Genomic DNA, 26,833 nt, shown 5'->3' on the forward strand with positions numbered 1-26,833 from the left:
GTATAGTATCTCCAAGTTATTCTTTGCATGTCCTGAAACTACTTCTATAAAGCTTCCACAACGTTGTTGTCTCATAAGTGAAATTACTTTTTCTGTGACTTTTGAAAAGGAAGGAGGGTTAGAATCTTTCAGAAGTTGACTTCCAATCTAAGTATTACTTCAGACAGATCAAACAGCCTTTACTTATAATGTTTCCACCAGTTACTTGGACACGTACAATCATGATCCAATATTTATCAAATTACTGGTAACAAAAATCAGTGACAGTGTTTGTTTAAAGGCAAGGAAGATTTTATTTAAGTGGCTAAGATTTTAAAAACCAGCTCACATCAAAATCTATAGCAGTTGTAGAAATCTTACTCCTTATTTCATAGTAAGAAATTCATTATTGTACATTTTTGAATCTTTACAATGCAGCCATAAGAAATATAAACATTTGTCACCAGATAGAACCTTCTCACTGACAATATTTAAAAGTAAGCACTTAATAAAACTATAGACTGAAAGAACACCTACAATTTCAAGTTTCCTTGTGTGAAATCAGTTGTAAAGGGACTGCCCCTATTCTCCCCCACAAATAGAAAAACAAGTTATGCATAAGACTTGGGGTTCTGTGAGAGAACTGCCATTCTGGGCTGAACACCAGGCATCCAGGAATAACCCTACCTTTCAAACTCGCTATCTGTAAATCATGCTTCAGTGTTGCAATCTCTGGTATACCATCTCCCAGCACATCACAGTAAACCTGCCTCTCTCTTTTCCCCCCCTTCTAGGTTCTATACATCCGTACAAAAGACAAATCATCTGTCAAATTTATCTTCCCCAACCCCCCAAAATTCCATTCAGCTTCAAGGACAGGTTACTGAGATTAATACAAGTCAATTACAAGTAATTACAAGTAAACAGTAATAATCCCTGTCTGTTGAGCTTGACCTAAAATGAGTGAAAGAGCCAACACATTACTTCAATTCCAGAGCCCATGGATTCTAACTGTTCCAGGCTATATTTCTGAAAGACAGATCTTTTCATCCAGAAGAATGTGTTTCTACTTCCATTTTTTAGGGGGGTTCTGAAGTTAGGCTCATCTGTAGGAACATACAGTCAGTCACCTTGAGTGACTAAACATCATGGAATTCTTAATTACCTTGACAAACCCACAATTTCTGCTTAAGATCTGAACAGACCATGAGGAATCATTGCTCTTAGAGAAGCTGAAAAGGTAGGCTGGAAAGTTTTGTGCTTATAGGAATTCTATGCTCTACTAGCTCCAGACTAGGATGAAAGTGCCGCTTTCTCCCCTGCATGCCTGACATGAACAAGTCAGTGCAGAGATCCTGAATTCAGATACCACATGTCAATCTCTAACCAGAAAAATTATGAAATTGTGGTGCATAATCCTCATCTTTCTATTATCAAGCCAATGAGTTTACCAAATAGGTGTCCATGCTTCAATCATCGAGTCCTATGACAATATACTCACTTTTCTGCAGCCTAGATGGCAAGAGGGGAAAAAAACCTGGGGAAAACCCTACTTGTTCAGTAACAACTGTTTGGCCTACAAATTTTAAAGTGTAAAAATACCTACTGGTTTTAGGTATTATTTTAAATGTTTATTAAAAAAACCCAAAACCTTTTAGCAAATTTAAAACAGAAAATGACATAGAAAGAAGGGAAAAAAATATTTTTACCTTTCTAAATTTATTCCATGAAAGACATTATGATACTATAGATCTAAATATTAAGGATTTGTTAAATGCATATATGAGTAGTGTCCTGGCTAAAGAAAGACTGCAATGTATACACAGGACAACTTGCTCACTAGTAATGGCAAACAAAGGCTACTTTGCAGAATAGTGGAGCTTCTGAAAGAAATGTCATTTGCCTTCATAGATCAGGGTGTGTGATTTTTTTTCTCTAGTTCACTGGTAGTTCCACTTCTACATAACCAGTGAAAGTTTTGGCTGTTTGGAAGTGACTTCCCTAGGTACTAGAGGAAAAAGGAAAGTAATCTGTATAAACTAAGACTAATGTAAACAAATAAATATGACAGTTCTCATGGAACCCCAATGAATAAGAATTACCAGTACTTTGTTGTTTTTACACCTAACAGAATTTTATGCTGAATAGATACAAACCATGCCACAAAACTAAACAGAAATACTTTGGTCACACAAAAATCTATTCCAAGAGCATTACTGTATGCAAACAAAAATGTTATAGTTATTCAAAATAAGCAGATTTGGATTAACATCACTATTGAATTTTGCAACCTATACAATGATATCTTGTTCCAAACCTACCTAGCTAGACAACAAAATTAAACAGACAGCCGTTGCTGTGCTTGAGTTGGTTTTGTTCTTATTTTTAATGTATATTGGTTACAAATTTGCTGTGAAAGCAGAACCAAAACTTAAGTGTCTTCCAGTAGCTATACACACATACACAGAGACAAAACCAAAACACCACAGTTGTGAAAGTGTGTTTTCACAATATCTCAAATAACTCTACCACTGTTATTAATCACAGCCATTTTTTTACAGTAATTTAAAATGAATCCATATCAACTGGACAAAGAAGTAAATGCTTCCAGTTGTAGCTTACTTGAACTGTAGCCTTAGCACCCCCTGGACTAACAATTTTGTGTTTTACAATTTTATTTATGCTTCCTCCATTCAGCACGTTAAAAGAATGTGCTTTTCTGTTACACACTGGAGGCACTAAACTGATGGTGCTGAAACAACTGACGAGTCTAATGTATATTCTGTGGGCACACTCACCTGACTTCTCTGTCCCTTTCCCTTCTGTGCATGTTAAAACACCTTCTTAGTTTGTATAGTTTAAGTAAGTGCTGACTGCATAGAAACTGCAGCAATGAGAACTTGCAATCAAGATGACTCTAGGATCAAACTTACCCTCAGTGAATGGCCTGCCTAGGGAACTGATCTTCCATGAAAACACAAGTAGAACTGAAATCCAACTGCAAGTTGAATGCCTCTGAATGACTGGATGCAGTTTCATGTAGACAAAGTGTGTAGCTAAAATGCCTGTATCACTATTTTGCCAAAATGCACAGCCATTCTAGCCATGAGCAGTCAGCAGTGCTGGAATTATGCAAATGCTATATAAGCTCTCATATATTGTAAAGCAAAGTTAAGGGACAATATTTTCAGCTTTAATTTAATACCATTTGTAGAAACTTTGGACTTGTTACCACACTAAATCATACACATACACGTGCATGTGCACACATGCACACACACACACACACATACATTGTTTTACTGCTACCATCTCCTAATATTCTTAAGGGAAGCCAGCACAGTGACTACTGTAAAGGTGACCTGGCTATTAACAGAAATACACAAAATCAGAGTCTTCATGACATGGAACCCTGTAAAATGACATTATGTCTCCAAGAGTAAAAGACAGCCCTTTATAATCTAGATTTTTCTAACTTTGTACTCAGACACTATTTCCTTCAACACAGTCACAGAATTACATGCAGATCCCTCTTTTGAAAGGAAATAGATCTTTCTACTACAGCAATTTATAACAAAAAAAATAGGTTTTCAAGTCTCTTGGGCGATAGAGGTAGATGGCTAAAGCAACAGTAGCTTTGAACAGGAATAGCAATTACTGTCAGGAGACATTCTACACAACACCCAATGCTTAAAAAGAACTTTTTGATCAGTCAATACTTTAGACCCCTCAGCAAACTTAAAATTTTCCTAGTAAGTTCCTCTCTCACAAGCCTTCCATTTGCATATTAGAATTAATACATGTAGTGGGTTGAGAGAGAACATGGAATAATTCCTCCAATTTCATGGGTTCAAGAACCATGATAGTACTGGGAAAGCATTTGTAAAGACTGCTTCAATGCAGCCTGCAAACTATCTTTCATTTAGCTTTTGTAGCAACAAAGCACAAAACCCTAGCCCCTTGTAATGTACTTATCTGCTCCCAAAGAGTGTTTTCTATCAAACCTTTTACTATCCGTCCTTAATCTTCAGTAGAGGTTACCCCTTCCCTTAAAGGAAGCATTAGAGGAAAAAAAAACCCCAAAACCAACTACTGATGTGCCAGAGGTATTTCAGGAAGTTTGAAATAGGTAACTGACAACCTTGTCAAGTAATGCCTGAAAATGTAAATCAAAGATCTCCACTTATAAGCTATTTTTTTACCTCTTAAGGCTAAAGCCACACTCCTACGCACTTCCAAAAGCCCACTTTTGGAACTTCAGGATTAACAGGGAGTATAGACTTACTTTACTTCTGTGCTGTCTTAATAGTTTTCCATTGCATTTCTTGTTTTATATGTTAACTTTCAAAATCATTAACCAACTTGGTGAGAGACTTTCTGGTCTATCAAAACCTGAAAGGGTGATGAAGAAGCACAACAACCTCTCCACCCCAATTCCCTGAAATAAAAAACAAACAACAAACCTTGTGACTTCAAGTTTTCTCAGTATCAATACTATGCTTTTAATGCTAAAAAAAAGGTTTTTCTAATGTGCACTTGTAACTTCATTGCAGGTTTTAAAACATGCATCAATTCTGTCATTGAAGTTCTCTTAATGAATTCCCATGGAAGTATCTGCATGAAGAATCTGCAAACTGCTACAATGTTAAAGTAACTATAATGCCTTGGAAACATTACTACTTAGGGAAAATGTCACACATTTTACTTCTAGTAAGTCCATTGAGAGATCAGAGAAATATTTAAATCAGTAGAAAAATGTCTGTTTGGCACCTGCTTTTTCACATGTCCACTCTTTGAACTTCAAATTCTATAATTCTGAATGCTACAGATTGTCTTAATACAGCTGGTTGCTGTGAAGCATGAGAAGGTAAACAATTTATCAATTTACTTACTTTTTTTTCCCCTCCAGTGTAAAGATTCTAGTTAGAATAATTAAAAAAGTAATTGCTCTGAAGTTTGCAGATCCCTTAGTAAAACAGTTCCTTTTAACTTGCCCTCAGGATCTGACTCTCGGACTGAGATCATCAGAGCCATCATCTTTGGAGTAGTCCACACATTTCTGCACAGTTACCAAGTTCCACAAACAATGTGATCTTTGTACAGTTGCACACTACTTTGTTTACAACACGAACTGTGTTCAAACTGTGGCAGACACATTTATTTTTAACATGAAGTTTTTATGTTTGGTTCACAAGTGAAGTTCTCTCGTTTATTTGTCCAGCACCTCACACAAATATGAGTGCCCAGGTTGGAGTCTGTTTACCAACACTGTAGGCTGAAAGGAAACCTTGGGTTTAAGGCACCCAGAAAGCATCTTGTTGTACAAGTCCTAACCACCCCACTCCAGCTCCCACTGCTGCTTCCCTTTATCGCTTTTATTGAAAAGTGAAATGGAAACAGTCATGACTACTTAATGTTTAAAGTGTAAACATTCTCTGTAACCCTCGGGGCCTACCCTTTATACTGTTTTGGGTGCAGCTAATTAGCTGATACCACAATCCTTCTGAGTAAAATCAGTATCTTTTACTCTTATTGCACATATTATATCTGTTAAAAAAAAAAAATAACCTGTTGCTATGATGATAAACTTGTGATAGTTCTAGATTTTTTTAAACTTCCCCAATAAACATGATAAGAGGAAGATACTGGAAGTGCCCCACTTGGTGTAAGAAGGCAGATTTCAGAACAGGGAAGACTCCAAAGTACAAATTCCTGTCTATTTCTCTAAGTTTGGAGCTGCCTAAATACTATCTTTGAGGCATGCCTACAAGATTAATGGGGTGCACCCAAGATCTATATTCCCAATCCTCCTAGGGAATAGATTCAAATTTGTGAATTCCACCTCGAACCCAAGCAATGGAAGGCAAATGCCTGTCATGATCTTTATCTGATTCAGGCTGGCTCTGAGCACGCTCTGGCTTGGGGTTTGCAGAAGGCGGGTCAGGTTGCTGCACAGACATAGTCCTGCGGAGGTGGTTTCTCTTGCGCAAAAATTCAGGTTGCGAGTGGAGGCCAAAGCTGCCTTTTCTCAAGATCATCCGAGAGTTGTTCTTTTTGGGTCGTGAATGGAGATTGAATTCCAGCGAGGCCAAGTGGGCTGCATAACCTTCACTGAGGAACTGAAACAGGAAGAAAATAAAGGGAATGACAAATTACTGCTGCCTTGACCTATGAGCGCTATGAAGAGTTAAGCTTTGATCACTGTCATCCCAGTTAAGCATCTACTGAGTACTACTACTCTTCTCGCCTCACGTTTCTTTCAAGTGACCCACTCTTATTTTGTCGTTCAAAAATATGCAATGCATGCACTTGTATATACAACATGCAACCACTTGATTCTCTTTACTATTCACCCAGAAAATGCCTCATTTGTAACCCAAACTGCCTTTCTTTGAAATACTGTTGCTGCTTTGTATGTGTGAGTTTGTACATGCATTCACTTGCATACATTTCCTTGTCTTCCCTAGGACTTTCTGACTGAATGGATTGAGTTACTTACTTGGCACTGTGCCTGGTATTTCTTTGTGGATCGTCCAACTATGTAGATCTGGGATGGCGACAGAGCCAAGACACTGTACACAGAAATATCCTTCATGGAACCATATGCAGCACAGATTTTGATGTGGCACTGAAACAAACATTATTTCCAAAGTGAATGCACTATTGAAGACCATGCTACTACAAGGCTAACACTTGATTTGCAATAAAGCAGTGTATGAGTTCATTGTTAACAATTTCAATCTGTAAACCACAGAAAGCTAAATCTTTAGCTTTAAAGAAAGACACAGAAAGCTGCCTACATGTGAGAACTACAGCTATGTGCACAGGAAAGAACAAGCAGATCATTTACATATTTGTCACAACTGGAGTTCCCTTTGGACGTTTTATAAGCTTTCCTTGCTCTTTAAAAAGTGAGAAAAGAAATGAGGAATGACAAAAAGACTTTGTGATGTTCAGTAAGACTTACTGTTCTGAAAGAAGGGAGATCTCTACTGAATGACATTCTCTGAAAAGAGGTTTTAAGGCTATAAATAGGTTTCTAGTACCTCTTGCACGAGATTCCGGAGAAAAATGGTCTTTTGTCGCAGTGGGTCATGAACAAGTCCATCTGAGAAGAAGATCATCCCTTGTGGGAAATTGTGTTGGGACAACCACGAAACCACACGCTGTTTTTGCATATCTGGACGGCCAGTGATATAGATAATCAGATATCCCAGGTCCTGCCAATGTCTGTCAGAAGAAGCAGTTAAATAAGTTCAGAAAGACAAACAACACTCACAGGTAAGGTCAGCACCTTTTCTCAGACCAGTTAGAAGTCAGATGCTATCCTTCAACAAGTGGAAAGGAGCATACCTAAGTCTCTGCTCCAAATCAAGGAACTAAGTAATAATGTCTACACCTTGCAGGAGATGGAGGAAAGCAAGAGACGTTCTTACACAAAATATTATCTAAAATATGAGAGCCATTTAAAAGTATATACTTAGAATAAACCTTGCAACACGTAGGTACTTCTACTCTTGAAATTTTTAATGAGATTTCCTGCCATTTCAGCTGTAAGGAATGGAAACCCTTGAAAGTGACATTTCTACATTCCCATGCAAGTTCCAAAATAAGAACTGCCTTTTCCCATCCAGTGTAACACTAACAGACCTGCAAGAATTGATTAAAACGCTTTTTAATTTTTCCTCCAAAAGACATTATTTCACTCCTGGTACTTGGTATTTTTGAAGTACAAATATGTCCTTTTTTGAAATTAGTGAAACACAAAATACACATGGAATCATTATTAATTCACTGCAAACACTTCAAGATCACATTCCCAAGAAACAACTTTTTATCTTTAGGCAACTTAAACTACAAATTTCAATGTCATCCACAGCATTCTAATATTACCCTGAAATTCAGGCAGATGTGCTGTGCAAGAAAATACAGAAATTTATCTGCATGTCTTAGTTTAGGGCAAATTAGGAAGGAAAACTCCAAATGGGGATTTCCCCAGGGAAATGCCCCTCCCCACCAACTGGTCCGGGAAAAGAAAAAAAAAAAAATTCCTTGGAGAGAAGTGGAAAAAGCTGTTTATTTAACAGAAATTGAGTAATATTAAATAATAAAACCTCTTGCTGTTCGATGGGATGGTAAATTTAGGAAGAAAAAAAGTCCCTTTCATATGGTGTAGCTCGGCTCGCTCAGGTTCTTATCAGTCCCTCCGGCGCTGGAAAGTGCCGAGGCCCAGGCCCCGGTGGGCCACAGGCGTGAGCTCTCGGGGTTTGGCTGGGTGTTCAGTCCAGAGCAGGCTTGCACAGATCCAAGAAAATTGGGGAAAAAAAAACAAACAAAGGTCCAGGGAACTCCTCTGCCTCAGCTAGCTAGAACTAACTAAAAGCCAGAGAGAAGCTCTGTCCCGCTGTCTGTCCGTGCTGCAGACACCACAGTCCAGGAGCGGGATGTGTGGGAGTGATGTTTTTCCTTAACACAAACTGCGCGCTTCTTCTTCCCCCTCTCTTGCTCTCAAAGCCAGTCTTAAAGGTGCAGAACTTAATATATAACATAAACCAGACGATTGGGGATACCAGTATCATAAAGTCACCCCAGGACACTGCAGAGAATCTGAGCCCTTAGAAAATTGCTGTCTGTTTAGTGTAACAACCTTTTTCCTTCCTACTGTGTTCAAGCAGAAAGTCAGAGATTTGAAGTGCTCAAATCTCATTTACCTGACAACATCAACAGCCCCCGCTCGGACTTTGGGGTCACTTCCCATAATTGAAACACTTGCTGCAAAGGAACCATCAATGCTGAATACAACACACTCCATTCCTCGGGGCAGGACAGTCAGGTAACTTGCAGCACTGGTCTGGTCCCCTCTGGAGAGTCAAAGCAATAAATTAATTTAAAAAGCAAAATGTCAGAATGTATTTTTCTGCATGTTCTAATTAAGATATGAAATTAAATCTGTCTGGACCTACAGCTTTAAAACTCAATGTCAAATGTGGCTTCTGATTTCAGTCTCACATAGGACAATTGAAACTTACACTGATGCCTTAAGTTTTAGCTTTCATATTTTTCAGATTTTGCGCTGCCCAGGTGAGTAGTTTTAAGCTTCATATTAAGTGTTAGTGAGCTCTCTTCACAGAGTAGGTAGACAAAACAATTCCTTTTCTAGCTGGATACCAAGGACAATTGTTAAAAGTTTCAGGCCCAAAAGCATAAACAACAGTGGACTGAAGAGAGGAAATAAGAATGACAGGACTTCATAACCTCAAGCTGCAATTGGACAATTAACCCCAATATGCAGATGGACCAAAACTTATAAAAGTGTGAAACCTCATGTCCAGCCTTCCATTTTGTGACCATTTTGGGTCTATCTTGCATATAACCCTGACCAGGCTCTTGTACTACCCAATGTGTATCCTTTAAGGCCTTTCAATAAATGCCTACTTTATTCTTACTCTGTCTAGCCTCTGTTCTAGATCAGCCTTCTCAAAGCATCAACACTTTTAGGAAATAGTTTTCCAAAAAGAAATTTGGAAGTTTATCTTAATAAGAAATCACATACGTACAAATAACTGAAATAATTAGAAAAAACCCCCCGCAAACCAGCTTGAAGTACTCAAATTACTACTCAAACCTTATCCATAAGCTTAACAGTTGGTAAAATTAATGACCCTCTATCCTTGTAAATTACAGGGAATTGCTGGGAATGCCAGCTGAAAAAAGTAAAAAAACAACAACAAAAGCAACAAACAAATAAAAACAACCAACCGACCAACCAAAAACAACCAGCTAAAAAACAATGCAGTCATACATCACTCTTCTCGTGGACAGACATGAAAAACGTTTCCTTATGATGTATTTTCCCCAAGAGAATTGGATGTTAAAAAATGAACAAATGACAAGGAAATCCAAAGCTCTTCCTATCCAACCACATGTTCCCTAAAACCTGTAATATGAAGATCACATTTATGTACGGTGATGAAGATACTCATAATATGTGCTCACAGCCTAATGAACAAAGACAGGACAATTTATTTTGTTCCTCTTTGAAACTTACTCCTGCACTCTAAAGCTTCACTTTTTAATATAATTTTATTTGTGTATCAGAAACTCTTGAATTGATTGCCTTTTTTTATTAAACTGAGATAAAACATTTTCTCTTCCTCAAGCAGTACTACACAGGATTGTAAGCTGACTTTGGAATTTATTAACTGGTGGATAACAACACATTCCATTTCAGCTAAATTCACCTCATTGATTTAATCTCCCAAGTAGGGACTCAAATGAAGTTTTTACTTGGTTTTGAAGTTCTGTCCTGATCACAACAACCCATCACAGCTTTAGTTCCAGCTTGGAGTTATTACCTGACCACCATTTTGATGGGATACACACCAACTCTCAGTCTCTTCTGTTCAGGTATATTGTAGGATATTCGTCCACTGCTGTTGGAGATCTCTGTGTCAAAATACACCCACCTACCCGAAGATGGCTCAGTCATTATGAAGATATCCACCTGCAAAACCAGCAAAACAATAGTCTAGTGAGATAGTCAACAAAACATCCCCCATTTACAAGGCCTGCCAAGCCTCGATAATATTATTGTCCCCAACCATGGCTGGTAGTAAAAGCTTACAAGGAAGTTTGAAGGAACTTCATGACTCAGTAAGAACTTCAAAGAGAGTCCTCTCAATAAGCAAATGCTTCCTAATGTACATTACAAGAGTTTATTGCCTTCATAATTTATTGTCTTCATAATTTAAAACACTGATTTTAGTACTGCATGCGTCAAACATAGGTATAGAGGTAAGAAATTTGGGAGGAACCCTAAACTAGGAAAAAGACAATTTTCTCTTGCATGACTATATCACCTTTATACACACTAAACCTACAAAATTTCATCTGGTTATTTAGATGAAATCTTTATCAAATCATAACCTCGCCTACAACCAAAACACTTCAACTTATCAAAAGATTTCATCCATGTGGTTTTCTTCAACTGAAATATTTAATCAAAATCAACATAAAGGACAGTAAATATTTTGCTGGACCTGAAACAGGCCAAGTAAAGCCTCCACACTTCAGTTTTGCCCTCAGCTCAGCAGCATTGCTCTCTTAATTTCCACAGAAACTCTTATAACCTCAGTGAATATGAAAAAATGTGTTCACTTGATGCTTGGCTTTATTAGCTGTAAGCCTGGCTTCTGCAGGCAGCTTTAGGAATGACAGTTTCAATTGTGTCACATTACTACTATTTTCTAAAACTAATCTTTACATGCCCAAGTGTAAGATACAGCAGCCACCTAGCCTCTAAAATGCCTATTCTTTTATCTCATTATTTTACCTGGGTAGGATGATACATTATTTGCTTTTAGTGCTTTATCAACTACTATAAAATTATTTCTCCTTCTTCCTCAGAAAGTTAATTGTCTCCAGTAGGTGATACAGATGGATGTCAGGTTCAGAAACCACTGTACAGCATACTCACCACTAACCAAAGGAGACAGCCATAATCAGGTAAGAGAGACGAGAGCTCAGAAAAAGGTCAGCTATCAGGAAAGCCCACTTTACAGCATACTTCTGCTGAAGTAGTAGGGGGCTCCCCTCACATATTTCCCCTCACTGTAAGGCTTTCTCTGACACTATACATGTGTGCTACATTCAACAACTGTTTCTAGTAGAACTAAGAAAATTGATTACTTGGACTTTACCTTTTCACCTGTTAAAGCCACCATGTCCAGAGGTCCATACATAAAGCGCCCAACTAGTACCTGAGGACCATCTTCTGCTGCAATGACATCATTAGCTCGGTGATTAGCAGTCACATTCTGAAATAAGAGCGGAAGATGGGAAGAGTACTGTTTGTTTTTGTCACAAGGCTGCTGTGTCTGTTTTGTTATCAGCAGGAACACGGAAACACAGTCCTGGACAGTATGTCTGATGTAAATCAAGTGCACTGCATTCCCATATCAGCTGGAGCCTGATTTCCACTAATGGTAGGTTCCTGAATAGACCTTCTAGAAAGAGTGCTAAAGATGACCAAGTATGAGAGAACATTTAAGGGAAAGCCAATTCTTTTTCACTTCAAGTGATGTCATGGAGCCACATCATTATGTGCGGGGCACATGCACTTTAACTAACATTACTAACTGACTTAGCACCTGAAGACAGGAGGAAATATTTTTGCTTGGCTTATGGATTTGTCTTTTATGCTATAAAAGAAACCTCCTAGCATAATGGAAACTTAGGGCCTGTCTGTTATTTAAAGAAAGAAATATACTTTCTCCCAACATGAAGTGATAAACCAAGACAAAATTGCTCATATTCCCTAACTGTTAATCTGCCTGCCTCTGGATTAAGTTAGCAGTTTTCAGCTCTTTAGTGATATTCAGTTATGTAAACTCTTACTCAAGGAGATCAAACCCCATTTAAATTTCTGTCAAACCCATGTTCCATATCTGCCACATATATTCAGAGTTAAACTTACCCTCAATTTGACATGTGTCCTTTTGCGTAGCCATTTTTCTCGTGGATTGGATGGACTTAGTGTTTCTGGATCCAGGTTGTCATTTTCCTTGAAATTTACATTTTCATACCTCATCACCTGAAATTATATTAATATTTTAATAAATAGTGTGTGGCCTGTGGAGTCTTAGTACTTGGCAAAGAAAGAGAAATTACACTGCTGCCCTAGTTGAGTGACACTGCAGAGCCAAAAGAACAATGGAAGCAGAGAAAAGTAAAGCCATATGTTCACATTAACTGCAAAGATAAAGAAACTGCTTTCACTTTGTTGGCCAGCACTTAATCTCAAATACATATTGAACAGCTTTTTCACTTGCAACAGAGCCTGCACATTCCTCCAGAGAAAATGGTGAAAACATTAGGATGGCATCAAGTGACAGTCACATTGTCTTGATTATGGTCTGCAAAGTCAGTAAAGTAGCTTAAAACCACAGAAGCATTTTTTAATGTCCTTTATGTGGCAGATGTCAGACTCCTGACTTCAGCTGTATTGATTTTCTACACATCTACTCAGAGAGAAAGTTTCTTACCCCATTTGGGTATTACTACTGCAGTAGGTGATAGGCAGGGACCCACAAGGACCCAATGAAGTCCAGCTTGTGAAAATGCAGATCCCTATTATGTCACACACATTCTTACAACTTAAATATCATACACTTACCGAGAAACTTGCATGTCCAACTCAGATTTCAGGACACAACCCACAGAATTCAGAACCTGTGTGTGCGTTATGCCACATTTCAATTGAAACCAGAAGCCCTGTCTCACTGAAATCTGTGGGTTGTACCTGCAATCACAAATAGCTATTTTGAATGAGAAATAGGTTAGCAAATTTTTCAAGTTCAACAGATGGTTTTCTGTGCTGAAGTTTTACACTCTCAGTGCCCTTGCTAGAAGAGTGGTCTAGAACCATTTTAAAAGATGTCTTATAAGAAATTCCTTTAGTAAAATCATGCTGCAGAGTCAGCAAAGCAGATGGTTTGCAACAAATCACAGTAATGTTGAGAAGTAATCATGGTTTTTAACAAATTTGCATAAATTCTATTCATTAGAGGTAATGTGCAGGCAAGGCAATATATGCACCCACAGGGCATTCAGGAGCCATTAGTCCTAATCTTAACCTGCAACAAGGGCAGAAGGTCCAGACTGTACTGGAACTAACCAGTCCTTTATGTAGTGCTGTAAGCTCACATACTGCTTTACAGACATGTTCTAAATGCTTGAAAGGCCTATTCAATTCTAAAAGCTGTAATGCACATACAAAGCTAAGAAAGTCTCCTGTAAAGGAGAGACTTGACTTTCTTATGGAAGCAGTACTTTCAAACTGGTTTACTATCAGATGTATGCCAGTAATTTGATACTTAATAGGGAGATATATAATTATGTAAGGCTGGAGATAGCCTACTCCTTCAAAAACAGGATAAAATTCATATATAATACAGGGTAAAACTGATCTGGGGCATGGGACAGGTGAGGTATGCATGAAAGTGCAATATTACCAGTCACAAACTCAGCAGTGCTAATGGTGGGCTCACTGTCCCCTTTACTTCTCCAATAAATCCAGATTTGTCACTCCTACATGAATTTGTATGGGATGCACTTAGCCATCTAACTGACCTAAAGATTACAAGACTGACCCTTGGAAAATGCAATTAACAATCACAAGGTTATCTGTTGCAGAGAGAAAAAAAAATAAATATCAATTACCTGTCTTAGGATGAAGGCCACAACATCTGTTGATTCCCAGTAGCTGGCATGAAAGAGGTGTGGCAGGGCCACCGTTGGAAAGGCTGTCAGCACATCTGGACAATACAAGGCATAATCTATTCGTTTTGTTCCCCACCACTTTGCAGTAACTACAAAAAAATGAAACAAAATAGCGAAACATTTCTATATAAATAAATTTCTTGCTGTCTTCGTTTTTAAGCTAGATAATGGAATTAAGTCTTCTGCTTTCTTAATCTTGACATTTTGAGTCTGTTAAAGGTATCTGTCATTCATGAAAGTACTGTTTTTACTGACTTTTCTTAAGTAAGGTCTGACTTAAGATCACTTAACTGCCTGCCACCTAAATAGTTCTTCTGTGTCCAAGTTTTGGGAAGCAGAAATCACCTCACCATGATCCCCACTGCTTTCCAGTCCATGGAAAATGTACAGTGAAAGACTAGTACTTTTATGATCAAGTTATAGGATAAGAATTGCAAATGCCTCCCCAACAGCAAAGCAAATATTGAGATAGATAGATAGATAGATAGATAGACAGACAGACAGACAGACAGACATATGACTGTCGCCCACAGCAGGACAATATAATGTTTTATAGCACTTTTGAGTAACAAATCTTATATACCTATACTGCTTCATACCTGGAACATGATCATAAATCCCTGTTGGTTTGCAACTCTTGTGGCTATTTATAAGTGGCACCTTAATATAAAACTGTGACTTCTTTTCTAGTACTTTATTTATCTAATTACAAAGAGAAAAGGAAGATAACTTGTGTTATGTAAAATTGCAGAAACTTGGGCTATTGTCATTCTTCCCAAATTCCAAGCAGATATCTTTTCTGTTCATAATCAATTTTTTCACAGAAACAATGTGAAGGGAAAGGCTATTGCCATATCCAACAGCACATGGCACCAGGCTTCACTCACTGTTGGTGAGGCATGCTGATGGCAAACTTTCAGTGGACCCGGAGTTTTCACTGTTTGTGCTGCCCAAGCTCAACTTTCTTGTTTTCCCTTGTGATTGATCAGAAGTACTTGGAGATCCAGGATTCTCCTGAGAGAAAGGTATGTTCAAAGAGCTATTCTCAAGGAACAGACCACTGTGATTGTGGAGAGCATCACCTGCAGGTTACAAAAATAACATTAAAAAGAAAGAATGCACACCATGGTTTCGAAACTAGTGTTTGTGTGTATTATCTTACTTATTTATTCATTTATTTTAAAATACAGGGCTAATGAGCATTTTCCTGAATAATATCACTTTTAATGGCCATGGATGAAACTTGCTTCTTCAGAGTGAGAATAGCATGACACAGCATGACTATATGGAGAAAGGACACACTCTACTGCCATGAATGTGCAATGGCAGCTGGGTGCTTTTGGCCAGGATCTTCCTAACTGGGTAGTGATGCTGGGATGCTATTTTACTTCACACTCAACCCTACTCAATTTAAAGTAATTTCCTGAGAAGAATTACACAGCCCTGGGAGTCTGTGATACTTCTCTGTTCCTATTTCTGACATGAGTGAAATGTAATTTTTTGCGTAACACGAAAAAAGTCAAAGATACTTCATGACTATGTGATTTTACCTAATTTTCTATAAGGTCAAGAACACATAATTCCTTCTACTAGCATCTTGCTCATCCACTCCTTTCTCTTTCTTCCCCAGAAATCAATCTATTTCTGGTTTTTTTTCCTGTATTCAAATTTTTAGTACCAACATAACTATTGTTTAGTAACTCACCTAGGAGAAGAGCAATTAAGACTGCTCAGTGGTCTGATATGTTGTAGTAGGTATCTACAACAAACTAATGGACAAGTGACCAAAAGAAATAGCCGTCAACTAATTGTAAAAATAAATTGTTTAAAATTATAGTCAATGACATGGAATTTTCCAAGTGACTCTTCAACTAGAAAAGTGATATCACCTCCTAAAGAGGTATAAACTTCTCTTTAACACATCTACTATCACAAACCTCATGTATAAGAATAATCTTTTCTTAGTAATCTTCTTCATTCCACACTTACTGTGTATCTGTACTAACTCAGTCCCAGATGACTTTTTTCTAGCATACCAGCACATTGCTATTTCAAATTCTCTTGAGCTGTGTAAGAAGAGAACACTTAAGAGAACAACACGCAATGACAGCCATGAAAACAGGCACTGTACCTAACTGGTGAGATCTTCCATCCCCTAGTGGGTATCTCTGGTACCGTGGGACATTGAATGGAGGAAGAAGATGGAATTTTTTCTCCAACAATGGTTCAAGTCTGCAGGCAGAGGGGTCAGCAGAGTGAAAGAAGCTGTACACTTGGCTGCAGGCTGGTCGGACCTGGCATACTTGGATGAGAATGAGACAGAAAAAGAGAGGTCAGTATCGCTGCTTTACAATTTTCAAGGAGTCTGTACAGAAACATAGTTAATACGGTCTTCTGCAACCTCCAGATTAGCACACATGTGGCCAAAAGAAATTTAACTGAATTGTTTCCTATTTCATATGCAAGGAATTCACTTCACTGCACAGGAGTTTACAAAGACATCACAATCTGAGATGCAGGCACATAGGAAATGTGAAGAGCAGCAGAAGAGAAACAGATGGAAGCAAAGAAGAAAAAAGAAGTTAAAAATCTTGTAAACATATTATTGAGCATTATAGCTGTGATGCTCAGCACTTCAAATATTTACCAGTAAAATAGTCTGATGGGCTTGTGACATCCAGACAACTTAAACCTAGGGACAGCAGAACCTTCCCTTTTATTATAAAAAACTGATTCTAACAAAACAAATACATAAACACATCTGAATTTTACCCGTCACTTTTTCAGGTAGCTTTCTACCTTTCATTTCAGTAAAGAGGACACCTGACTCTTCTCAACTAATTTCCAACTGTCTGCATGATAGCTTTCAATCTGCCTGTTTTACTCTCAGTTGTGTCACAATTAACACTTTTAAATGGGATTCTTTTATCATATGCACCTCTAAAGGCTAATAATGCTTCAAGTAGACACTGCTCACCTCAGAATGTGTTTGAAAGGCCCATCAGTTGAGCTGCTCTCAAAGTATACTCCTTTGCAGGATACCAGAGGAAGGATGGAAGTGAGAGCTAATTTGAAGAAAATAGTTTAAAATACTAGTAATGAACATGAAATTTTCCTGTTGAAGTGTCTGGAGGCTAGCAGAGCAGAGACTGGAGAAAGGACTACTGGCTAGGAAAAAGAAAATCCCTTGGAGTTCTGAATTGTTGTCTCTTCTCATTATTGCAACAGATTTTCTCCCTCATCTGATAAATGAATGCATCATTTCCACTAAAAATGCAGTGCTATCCAAAGCTCATACCATGCAAAGAGACAAAGCATGTGCTGAATAATGAAAAGTAAGCTTTTAACTGAAAAATTTAAAAAATCCAGATGCTTTAGAAATAAAACTAAAAAAATCCTCTCTGTGTCTGATCACTAGGCTCTGTTACTAGAGAGGAAGAACGGCTCACAAGCAACCTACCCGAGGGCCAAATCCACCCGTGAAGCCAGACATGAACAAGAGGTAATGGTGAACAAAGCAGAGATGTTCTTTTTGGTATTGTTTTCAAGTACTGATCCTCGGTGAAGTGTAAGCTTCATGATTTATGACATGGAATATATGATTAACAGCAGAATATAACACTTTTGTAAGTGAGCAGTGGCAGCTCTGGAACAATCCTCATCCCCTCAGTACCCACCTACATTGATGTTCCCATCTCTTAAAGGAAGAAACTTACCTCTCTCCCTGACTTTAACTAGGCTCCTTTATTCACCTCCTTTTTTTATGAGCCTCTTTGTTTACAAAGGTCATTATGCATCCTGTATTTTAACCCCAAGAAGAGCTTACCATCCAGACCAGGCAGAACAGTGCTCCTCATGGCCAGCACCAAACCAAGAGGTGATCCAAAAAGGAAGAAATCAGACACCTCAAACTCAAATCGGCCCAGATTTACTTCTGAGAGACTGGAATCCACTGGAGGAAGGTCTGCACCATCTTTCAACACGCTTGAGTGTATGCTGAACAAAGAAAATACTTAATCAAAAATAAAGATGGGCATTCAGAAAAAAAGAACACTCCTGAAACAGGATGCTTAGAAAGCTCTAGCTCTGCCATTTAGATCCAAACATTTTAAAACTGTAAAATGATATTGCAGTATAGCAGCCATGATTTTCAGTGCAGCTATTCAGCAAATTTACTACCTTCAACATGCAAGAGTTTCCTGCAATTTTTTCTACAGAACACTTGGTAAAGTTTTGCAAGGACCATGAATATTCAAATTTACTGTTTTAAATACAACACAGTATTTCTCCTACAAAGAACCTAAAAGTGACTGACCAAAAACATCTTCATGTTTTCAGTTGCAGACAAGAGAAAAACAACCATTCTGTCTCAGAGGGAAAACATTCTACAACACATTGATATCCAGACAATGCAATGGTTTCAAAATGAATGCAGAATAGTCAACAAAAGCAAAGCAAAGGACATTCAGTCAAAGCAAGACTACAGAATTACCTTAACCTGCTAGTAAGAAAAATGCCAGACTTGAAGTAAGGCACAGTACTAAGTCTGCCCTATACTCAACTCTAGCAGAACTGAAACTTCAACACACAGTAGCACACTCCTCTTCTGCATCACTCAAAATGAAATAATGGAAATAGGATGATAAATAGAGGAAACAAAAGCCCAAATAATTCAGGTAAGTAAAAAACCAAATAGCTTAGAACCAGCAGGAACAATGAGACAAAGGGAATGCTTACATTCCCATCCCATGTATTTAAAAGGTTTTTCAGGATAAAGGAAAATTAAGTTAACTTCTCCCTCCAATCCCCCTTTTGTTTACACCAAATGTTTATGCAGGGCTTTTTGTTGTTGTTGTTTTAAAGCTGATCTGAATAGCTCACAGAACAATGGGAACACCTAAAGCTATAATTCTCACCAGACAATAATAAAAGTCCTGAAAGTGTAGTCAGAGGGATTGTTATAAAGAAATAAGTAACAGAAATTTGCAATTATAAGTATTCATCCATCTTGTTTTGAGTGAGCTGTACTGAAGAAAGGAGAACTTTGTGCATTCATTTTTGCATGTTCAAAGCCCTCACAACTGAATAAAGATTAAATAAAAAACTCCCCAGATATGAGTATGTTCATATTAGACCCACTAAATCCGTAGTTTTCTCTGAGAACTTTAAGCAAACCTCCAGAAACATACTACAACCAATAATAATGCCTCTGTGCTCTGGTGCCAACAGGCTCCTTTCAATGGCAAACCCATTTCTTTTACTCAGTCATCAACCACTGGTTACCTGGACAGGAACGCATGGTGCTGGGTTATGGTATCACAGTCGTAAGTGGATGAGTCACTCTGTTTCCGAGGCAGCGACAGCCTTTGCTTCTCATCCTCCATGATTCCTGAGATGTCAATGTTGCTTTTGCTCAGGTGTTTGCTGTCACCCAGACTGGAGTCCTCTGCTAAGAGTGGATTATCCTTCAGAAAATGAACAGAGCAAAGCGAAGATTTAGACAGATAATAAAATATAAAAACGCTTATATGAAATGCCTACATTTATACATATGACCTCACTTTATCCATCAAAGGGTGGAAGGGATCAAAAATTTCTCTTTGCAGCAGAAAGGAAAGAGATGAAGACTAAATTTCTCTTCAAGATAATAGCCCAAAAACTGGAAAGAGAATCAGGAATTTGAGGGTGGAGGGGGATGCAAGGGGTGGGAAGCAGGATTAACACAAAAGCTTTATCCATCATGACTTCATCATGCTCAGAGAACTATAAATATCATAAGGTAATCAGAAGGGGTCTTACCTGAGTGCACAAAATGCACATTAAAACATTAATGATCTTGCTCATCATGTTCCATGGATATGGGATCTGATTTTTTTTAAATTTTAGCTGCTGCAGGGTGCAAGAGACCAGTGGTATCATATCATAAAGATTATTTTGTTCATAATAATTCTGCATGCTGCATAATAATGCTGCAGCTGATGCTGCAGCTGATGCTGCAGATGCTGCTTTTCAAAATAAATGCCATTGGATTGAACCTCACACCCCATTCATGCATAAGATCTGTATGCATGAGGTATGCAAGATCTGTTTTTTATAATAGTTGTGCATAAAACCTGGAGAACGAGAGGCTGGAGAACAGCTATACAGAAAGACATCTTGGAGGTGGTGGTCAACAGCAAGTTGAATATGAATCAACAGTGTGCCCTGGCACCTAGGAGGACCAATTGCACCTTGAGGTGCATCAGGCACAGCATTGCCATCCAGTCTAGGGAAGGTGATTGTCCTGCTGTGCTCTGGTGTGGCCTCACTTTGAGTCCTGTGTGCAGTTCTGGGCACAGCAATACAAGATACAAAAGCTGCTAGAGTGTGTCCAAAGGAGGGCTATAAAGATGGTGAAGGGTCTGGAGGGGAAGTCATATGAGGAGTAGTTGCAGTTTCATGGTTTGTTCAGGCTGGAGAAAAGGGGACTGATGGGAGACCTCATGGCAGTCTATAGCATCCTCATTAGACAAAGTGGAGGGGCAGGCACAGCCAAATTCAATGAGCAAAGAAAAATTAGTTTTAGAAGGAAATGGGATCAGATCTCTGTGAGATGACCCTAGAGAAAGTCACTGCAAAGTCGGCTCAGCATTGCACAAGAGAGCACAAAGGATTCAAAGTTGTTCCCTTCCTTCTTGCATACATCTATCTCCCAACTCTCATTTACTTTCTTTCTCAAGTGTGTTGCACACAATAATGAAGTTTACATGGTAGCATTACTTTAAAACCTGTACTTTTACTACCATAAAATCTTTCCTGGATCACAGGGAGAATGAATCCTCTCTTCTGTGCAAATGCAGCACTTGCATGGACACTCAGTGGTTCATTCACAGGTCCGCAGGTGATTTGCATTCCTTATAAAGAAAGAGGCATTCTTTCACTAGTCACTAGAACTTATTCATAGTATATCTTAATACTAGACTACCCCCAGGCAATAGTGTAAGGAATCCCAGATCCCAGGTGAAAAGAAAGAAAGAACAAAGGAAAGAAAATATTTTGACAAAAATGGCAGCCTACCAGAGACTTCTGATCAAGGATGTGTTTGCATCCACAGTTAAGGACCATACAGAGCACTTGGTAATCCTACTTTAAAGGCTAACAGATAAAGCCTTCACTACTTGTTTCTGTATATCATAAAACTGAAGTTGACAACTTAATTTTTAACAGCAAATTTTTGATACACAGGCAGAATCCCATTCTATCATGGCAATTTACCAAATCCTTAAATTTCCTCTGGAGCTGATTTCCTCCATGGAATAAATCTATAGGGTTTCAGCTGTGTGTATTTTTTTCTCTTCACCTGGATGCTGCTGATGCTTCCTCTCCTGCTACTGTTCCGACTCTCATAAGCTGTATTAGAATTATAGCAGATGGCATCAAAGCCCAAAATTCCTCCAATGCAGTCACCTATAAGACACACCTGAAAAAAAGATTTTTTTTGAAGATGTAGCAAGTGTTTTTGAAAGAGACAAAAAGCATCACAGTACTGCAGAGGAGTTTCTGTCTTACTTCATCCCCTTGATACTGGTTTTTGCACTTTCATTTATATTGCAGCTACTTTTTTCTACTTTCTTTTATCACCAGAAATATGCCCTATGCAAAGAATATCTGCCCCAGGGACTATTTTGATGAGTGCGAGTTCTGCCAAATGGATTGGAACTCTTCCAGCTGCTTGCAGCCAGATTCCAGCTCATTAAGTCCAGATCACTGGACCAGTGTCACAAAGACTTTAAGCCACTTAACGTTTTCTTCAGAGTCATACAGGGGAGAGAACCTTACAGATTGACACTCCCCTGTCATGACAAGAGAACAAAACTTTAAAATTATGTATTAAGCAGGAAGAGTCATTCTTGCTTCACATGGAGGCTATCTTCAAAGTATGGCAATTCAAAATACATATGCTACGAAAACTGGGAATTCAAGAGTAATTTTATGGTACACTAGAATCTCCCTCACAAGCTAATTCCACTGAACACCTCCCCATCCCACATGAGATGATTCTTTCTCCCTGCTCCCCAGTCTGTGTCTGAGCATGAGTAACAGCTTGATAGCATGCTTCAGCAAGCCTCTCCTTATGATGTTCAAACTGAAGCAATTGTCTAATCTGTTGTTCCCAAATCTGATTAGCATAACAGAAGATATTACAAACTTTAACTTCTAAATTCAGCTTGACTACAACAATAAACTACAAGTTTTGGATACAGGATGTTGTGCATGCTTTCTCTGAAGTGAAGAATGTTAGGAAAAGCGAGTTTTTCAAGATGTAGGTAGGGAAAAACCTCAGACTCCTCTCGGTGCATGTCCATGTAGCACTCTTCCTATAGTGAGTACATCTCTTGTATTCAACTAAAATTATAAAAAAACACTTTAAAAAATAAAATATCAAAATGTAGCGAGGAGATATCTATCCTAAGGCATTTCTGTTTCTAAAGTTGATCAATTGAATAGCATGTCATTTTACTCTGATTTCAAATTCCTATGCTGCATAATGAAGTCCACAAAGAGCTGAAAATCTTATGATTCAGGTAATCTCAAAAAAATTAACAGCACTTTTTGTAGGGAGTTGGCAATATCTTCTTCAATTTACCATTGTGTTTCTAATCCTTACTACTATTGGCATTAAGGTAAGGCAGTTAACTTGTTCCAGATACTATATAAAATCAAAAAGGCAATCTGATCTAATGCACTTTTAATGTAAATTGACAGAAGAGACAAAAATATGAAAACAAAGATCTACACAGGATGCATGTCAAGATATATAATATATATTCAATCAGTACAGGACTTATTTAGAGACAGAGCTGAAATTTCTATCTAAGGAGGAAAGCAAAGCACTTGAGAGAGCACAGAGAAGTCACTTCAATTTTAACAGTGTGGGCAGTTGATGTGAATATTCTGTGGAACATAGAGAAGTCAAGCAGACTCTTCCACAGGAAGTAATATATATTATTTGTAAACCACAACAGGGAGATGTTTTTGTAGCTTTGTCAAAGAAAAAATTGTAATACTAAAGTTCTACTGAGAAAATGTTCATATTATCTTTGTAACTCATATCATTCTTTACATAATTTCACCTTTCATAATGCTCTGTCACTGCAGCTGGGCTGGTTTTATGCTTTAATCAAGAACAGTTTACTGTGCATAGTAAAAATGGCTTCCAACCAAATTTTAGTCTAAAAATACTGACATATCACAGCATAATCTTATTAGTGTCATGGAAAAGAATTTGTGTAATAAGACACATGCTTCCCTTCAAAGTTTACACTATACTCTATACTAAATGTATTTTCTTTCTTTTTCTGAAGTGTGAAGGTCACTGTACTTAAATGAAGTACATGTTCCTGGCCCTTGTAGACAGCCCCATTATGAATAATATCAGTAACTCACACAGGGTATCAATATCATATTTCTATGTGAAGCATAGAGGAGGTTTTGTAGACTAAAGATGGTGAAGCAGGAACAGTAACTGACAGTTACTGTCAGTTGAAAGAAACAGTGCGCGGGTCACACCAGAAAAATTGCATTATTTCCCCAGAGTTAGACAGGAAATCTGCAACACTGCTAGCAACTGATATTTGTCTTCTATGTTTCTTTACTGTCAATTGTTTTATTACTATAGTCATGAAGGGAAGGAAGAAATTGTAGTTCAGTATTGGATTTCTTAGGATCTTAAAGGTGTCCCAATTTTTCCATTAACTATGTCTGAAGAACTCATTAACATAGATGATAATTTGTCTCAGGCTGGCATGCTTGTCCACTATGTACCCTGCTTACTGTAGCATAGCAAAGTAAGAGGTTAGGAGTCAAAATGCTTCTGAGAAAATGTATATAATCTTCCAACAGCTGAGTAAATCCACATGAGATAGTGCACAGGATTCCAGAAGTGCCTGTCTTGTGCTGGACATTGAGAAGGCATTTTGTGTGGGTGATCTCATGCTAACATTTATTTATCATATTTTTACTGTCCCACACTCATAACTCATGCCCCTCAACACAATGGCTTGAAAAGAAACAGCCTTGCTCTGAAGAAATTTTACTTTGATGTAAGAGAAAATAGTCCTACCTGTCCATTAAAACCAGCCCCATCAGTAGATTTGAGAAACTCATTGTAAACTTGATTGGCTCTACTGATGACCATGGCAACTGCATCCTGGTACTGAGGAGATGAAACAGCCAGCAAAGGCAAGGCAGCCAGTGGGATGTGGTCTTCACTACTGCTGAGACAGCTCTCATCATAGCTGTAAGGATTTAGGCTAGAAAAGGACACGTTATCATCAGGAAAACAGCAAGATGCAGCACACAGCACTAGAGAATGAGCAGTTACTAACAGAAATGGGTTGGGCCACTGCAGATTACAATGAGCAAACACAGGAAGGATCATTTTCTCAGAGAACTCAACTCCTTAAAAAACCCAAGGCATTACTCAAGATTACTCATGATTACATATCAACCCAAGGCTTTATTACCTCCTCAACTCTTCTGCAGTGTTTTCTGCTCTACATGAGGTTCAAATGTAACTCTGGGCTCTATACTGCAACAAAAAAGATTCTAAAAGCAACAATCACTTAGGGAAGCCCCAGACAAAACAATGAGAAGTGTCTCTGCTTACAAGAATAGAAATCAAGAAAATCTGATTCTCTCCTTCCCTCACCACAGTTCAGCAGCTAATCCTGGTTTGCACTTGTAGAAGAGTTGATGCAGGAGTATGCATTTCTTTCTCATTTCTCTATCCTGCCATTTAAAATATTTATGTCACAGAAAGTAATGGTACTTGAAAACATTCTGTCATTCAATGTGTGAATTTCAAGACTAAAACAGCAATCTGAAAAACACTGAGGAAAAGCAGCTTCTGAAGTGGATATATCCAATAAAAATGTTTTTTAAAACGAATTCATCCACTTAGAAAAAGATGGAAGATTGTTGCAAGTCTTGCAGTCAGCAAAAGATTAAGAATGATTCACAAAATTTCATTATGAAATATATGCATCACAGAAAATCATTCAAAATCACAATTCATAACCAAACACCAGGGAATGCAAATCAACTTACCTGGAAACAAGAGAGAAAGCTGCTGAACAGATTGCTGGGCAGGGAACAAGTTTCATTAAGATGTGACCCAAAGAGGCAGGGAAATGGGCTCGGGTCACCTTCTCAAACACAGAACTGAAGGTGTTGATATCTGCCAGCTTACTGCTGTGGTCTCCACTTCCAGTGTCTAATATGTTCCCCCCATGTAGGATCAAAATTAACACATGAGTTTTACAATTCTGGTGTTGAACTCCTTCCTGCAAGAAAAACACAAAACAGGAAAGGAGGGGGCATTTTTATGGACTTTGTTAGTTTACTTGGTGTCAACATTAGCAGTGATGTTTTTTTTCTCCCACCCCCACTGTGATAATTCTGTGATACTTGCTTTCACTGGAGTGGGTGGGGGCATGTGTGTGCATGTGCGCATGTCCTGTGTTCCATTTAATTCAAGTATGTCTGAATCATATAGAGCCCACTATGCTCTGACACAAACCCAGCAGCACAGAGTAGGTTTCAGATCAATAAAGCCAGTTTTGCGCACATTGGAAGTTACTTTAAATACTCTGAGACTGGAAGAAAATTCCAACCTCCACAGGCAGCGTAAGCAATCATCTGTCTAGCTATCCTAGTGATTGCTTCATTTACTGGCAAGGTTCTCATTCAAACCATCACAAGTCCAAAAAAGACAAACTTCTCTGCCAATGAAAATATTCAGCAAAAGCAGATGATACAGTTATCTCAGACTTTTGAGACTGGTAGCTTCTTATTAAAATGAAAAACACTTACAGAAAAAGTAAAAAAATGCACCATTGCTGATAGCCATAAAACTCACGAAAGAATTTACGCATATGTGAATAGCTGCATACACAGACAATAATCAGCATGTTTTGTAGAATAACCAAAATATTTCCTACTTGAAACTGGAAAAGTATTTTGAATGTCTCACAATTTCACCTTTTTTTCCTCTTTACCCCTTGATAGTCATGTGCACTCCAAGAACCCAGCAATACATTAAAAGATTAGATTTTTTTGTTGTTAAATCTTGATGGCTATTTTCTTCTTCACTTTGAATGACATGATTCCTGAAGGTTTCTAGTTCCTGACCAAATATGAACACACTGCAAAAACAACAGTAATGTTTTTTGTCTAAGGATCATTAAATGCTAGATTGGGTGATTTACTCAGAATCAGGCAATGTTCTGGACAGTTTATTCTTAAGTTTTAATTTAATTAAGGGAAATGAGTAACTTTAGCACTTGTATAATGGTGACAGAGAAATGTCTGAAAATGAGAGAATTGTAGGTTATTCTACTATTTCTGTTCAGCCCATGAATTTAAGTATCCAGTAGAAGTATTCACTGTGAAGGCATTTTTCTGACCTGATTTGTAACTGCTTAAATACAGGAGAATCATACAAGCATTTTTCACATTCCATTTTTCTATGCACTGATTTACAATTTCCTTCTCCATAAGGTTTTTCATTCCAGTTTTCAAAAGGGAAATTTAA

At 38.0% G+C, this 26,833-nt stretch overlaps 1 protein-coding gene across 3 annotated transcripts in view; it reads right to left on the bottom strand.

Annotated features, from left to right (window-relative positions):
- Positions 1 to 269: 269 nt before the first annotated feature.
- The window catches only part of PITPNM3 (PITPNM family member 3), a 53,112-nt gene continuing 26,548 nt past the window's right edge, over positions 270 to 26,833 (bottom strand). For 2 of the 3 annotated variants that reach the window (XM_088066156.1, XM_088066155.1), the window contains 15 exons: positions 25,348 to 25,583; positions 24,362 to 24,551; positions 21,599 to 21,718; positions 19,543 to 19,724; positions 18,086 to 18,255; positions 16,391 to 16,561; positions 15,147 to 15,341; positions 14,200 to 14,348; positions 12,455 to 12,571; positions 11,679 to 11,795; positions 10,335 to 10,483; positions 8,691 to 8,840; positions 7,026 to 7,209; positions 6,479 to 6,607; positions 270 to 6,098 (listed from right to left, as the gene is read on the bottom strand). In XM_088066156.1, coding sequence (XP_087922282.1) covers positions 5,790 to 6,098; positions 6,479 to 6,607; positions 7,026 to 7,209; positions 8,691 to 8,840; positions 10,335 to 10,483; positions 11,679 to 11,795; positions 12,455 to 12,571; positions 14,200 to 14,348; positions 15,147 to 15,341; positions 16,391 to 16,561; positions 18,086 to 18,255; positions 19,543 to 19,724; positions 21,599 to 21,718; positions 24,362 to 24,551; positions 25,348 to 25,583 — 2,568 coding nt within the window. In that variant the 3' untranslated portion in view covers positions 270 to 5,789. The remainder of the gene's footprint in view (positions 6,099 to 6,478; positions 6,608 to 7,025; positions 7,210 to 8,690; positions 8,841 to 10,334; positions 10,484 to 11,678; positions 11,796 to 12,454; positions 12,572 to 14,199; positions 14,349 to 15,146; positions 15,342 to 16,390; positions 16,562 to 18,085; positions 18,256 to 19,542; positions 19,725 to 21,598; positions 21,719 to 24,361; positions 24,552 to 25,347; positions 25,584 to 26,833) is intronic. The other variant, XM_088066157.1, reaches the window with a different exon arrangement.

This window comes from Pseudopodoces humilis, chromosome 23 (genome assembly GCF_049639895.1).
Source record: "Pseudopodoces humilis isolate 2021_Gansu_Grassland_sample_001 chromosome 23, ASM4963989v1, whole genome shotgun sequence".
In the NCBI taxonomy this organism is placed as follows: domain Eukaryota; kingdom Metazoa; phylum Chordata; class Aves; order Passeriformes; family Paridae; genus Pseudopodoces; species Pseudopodoces humilis.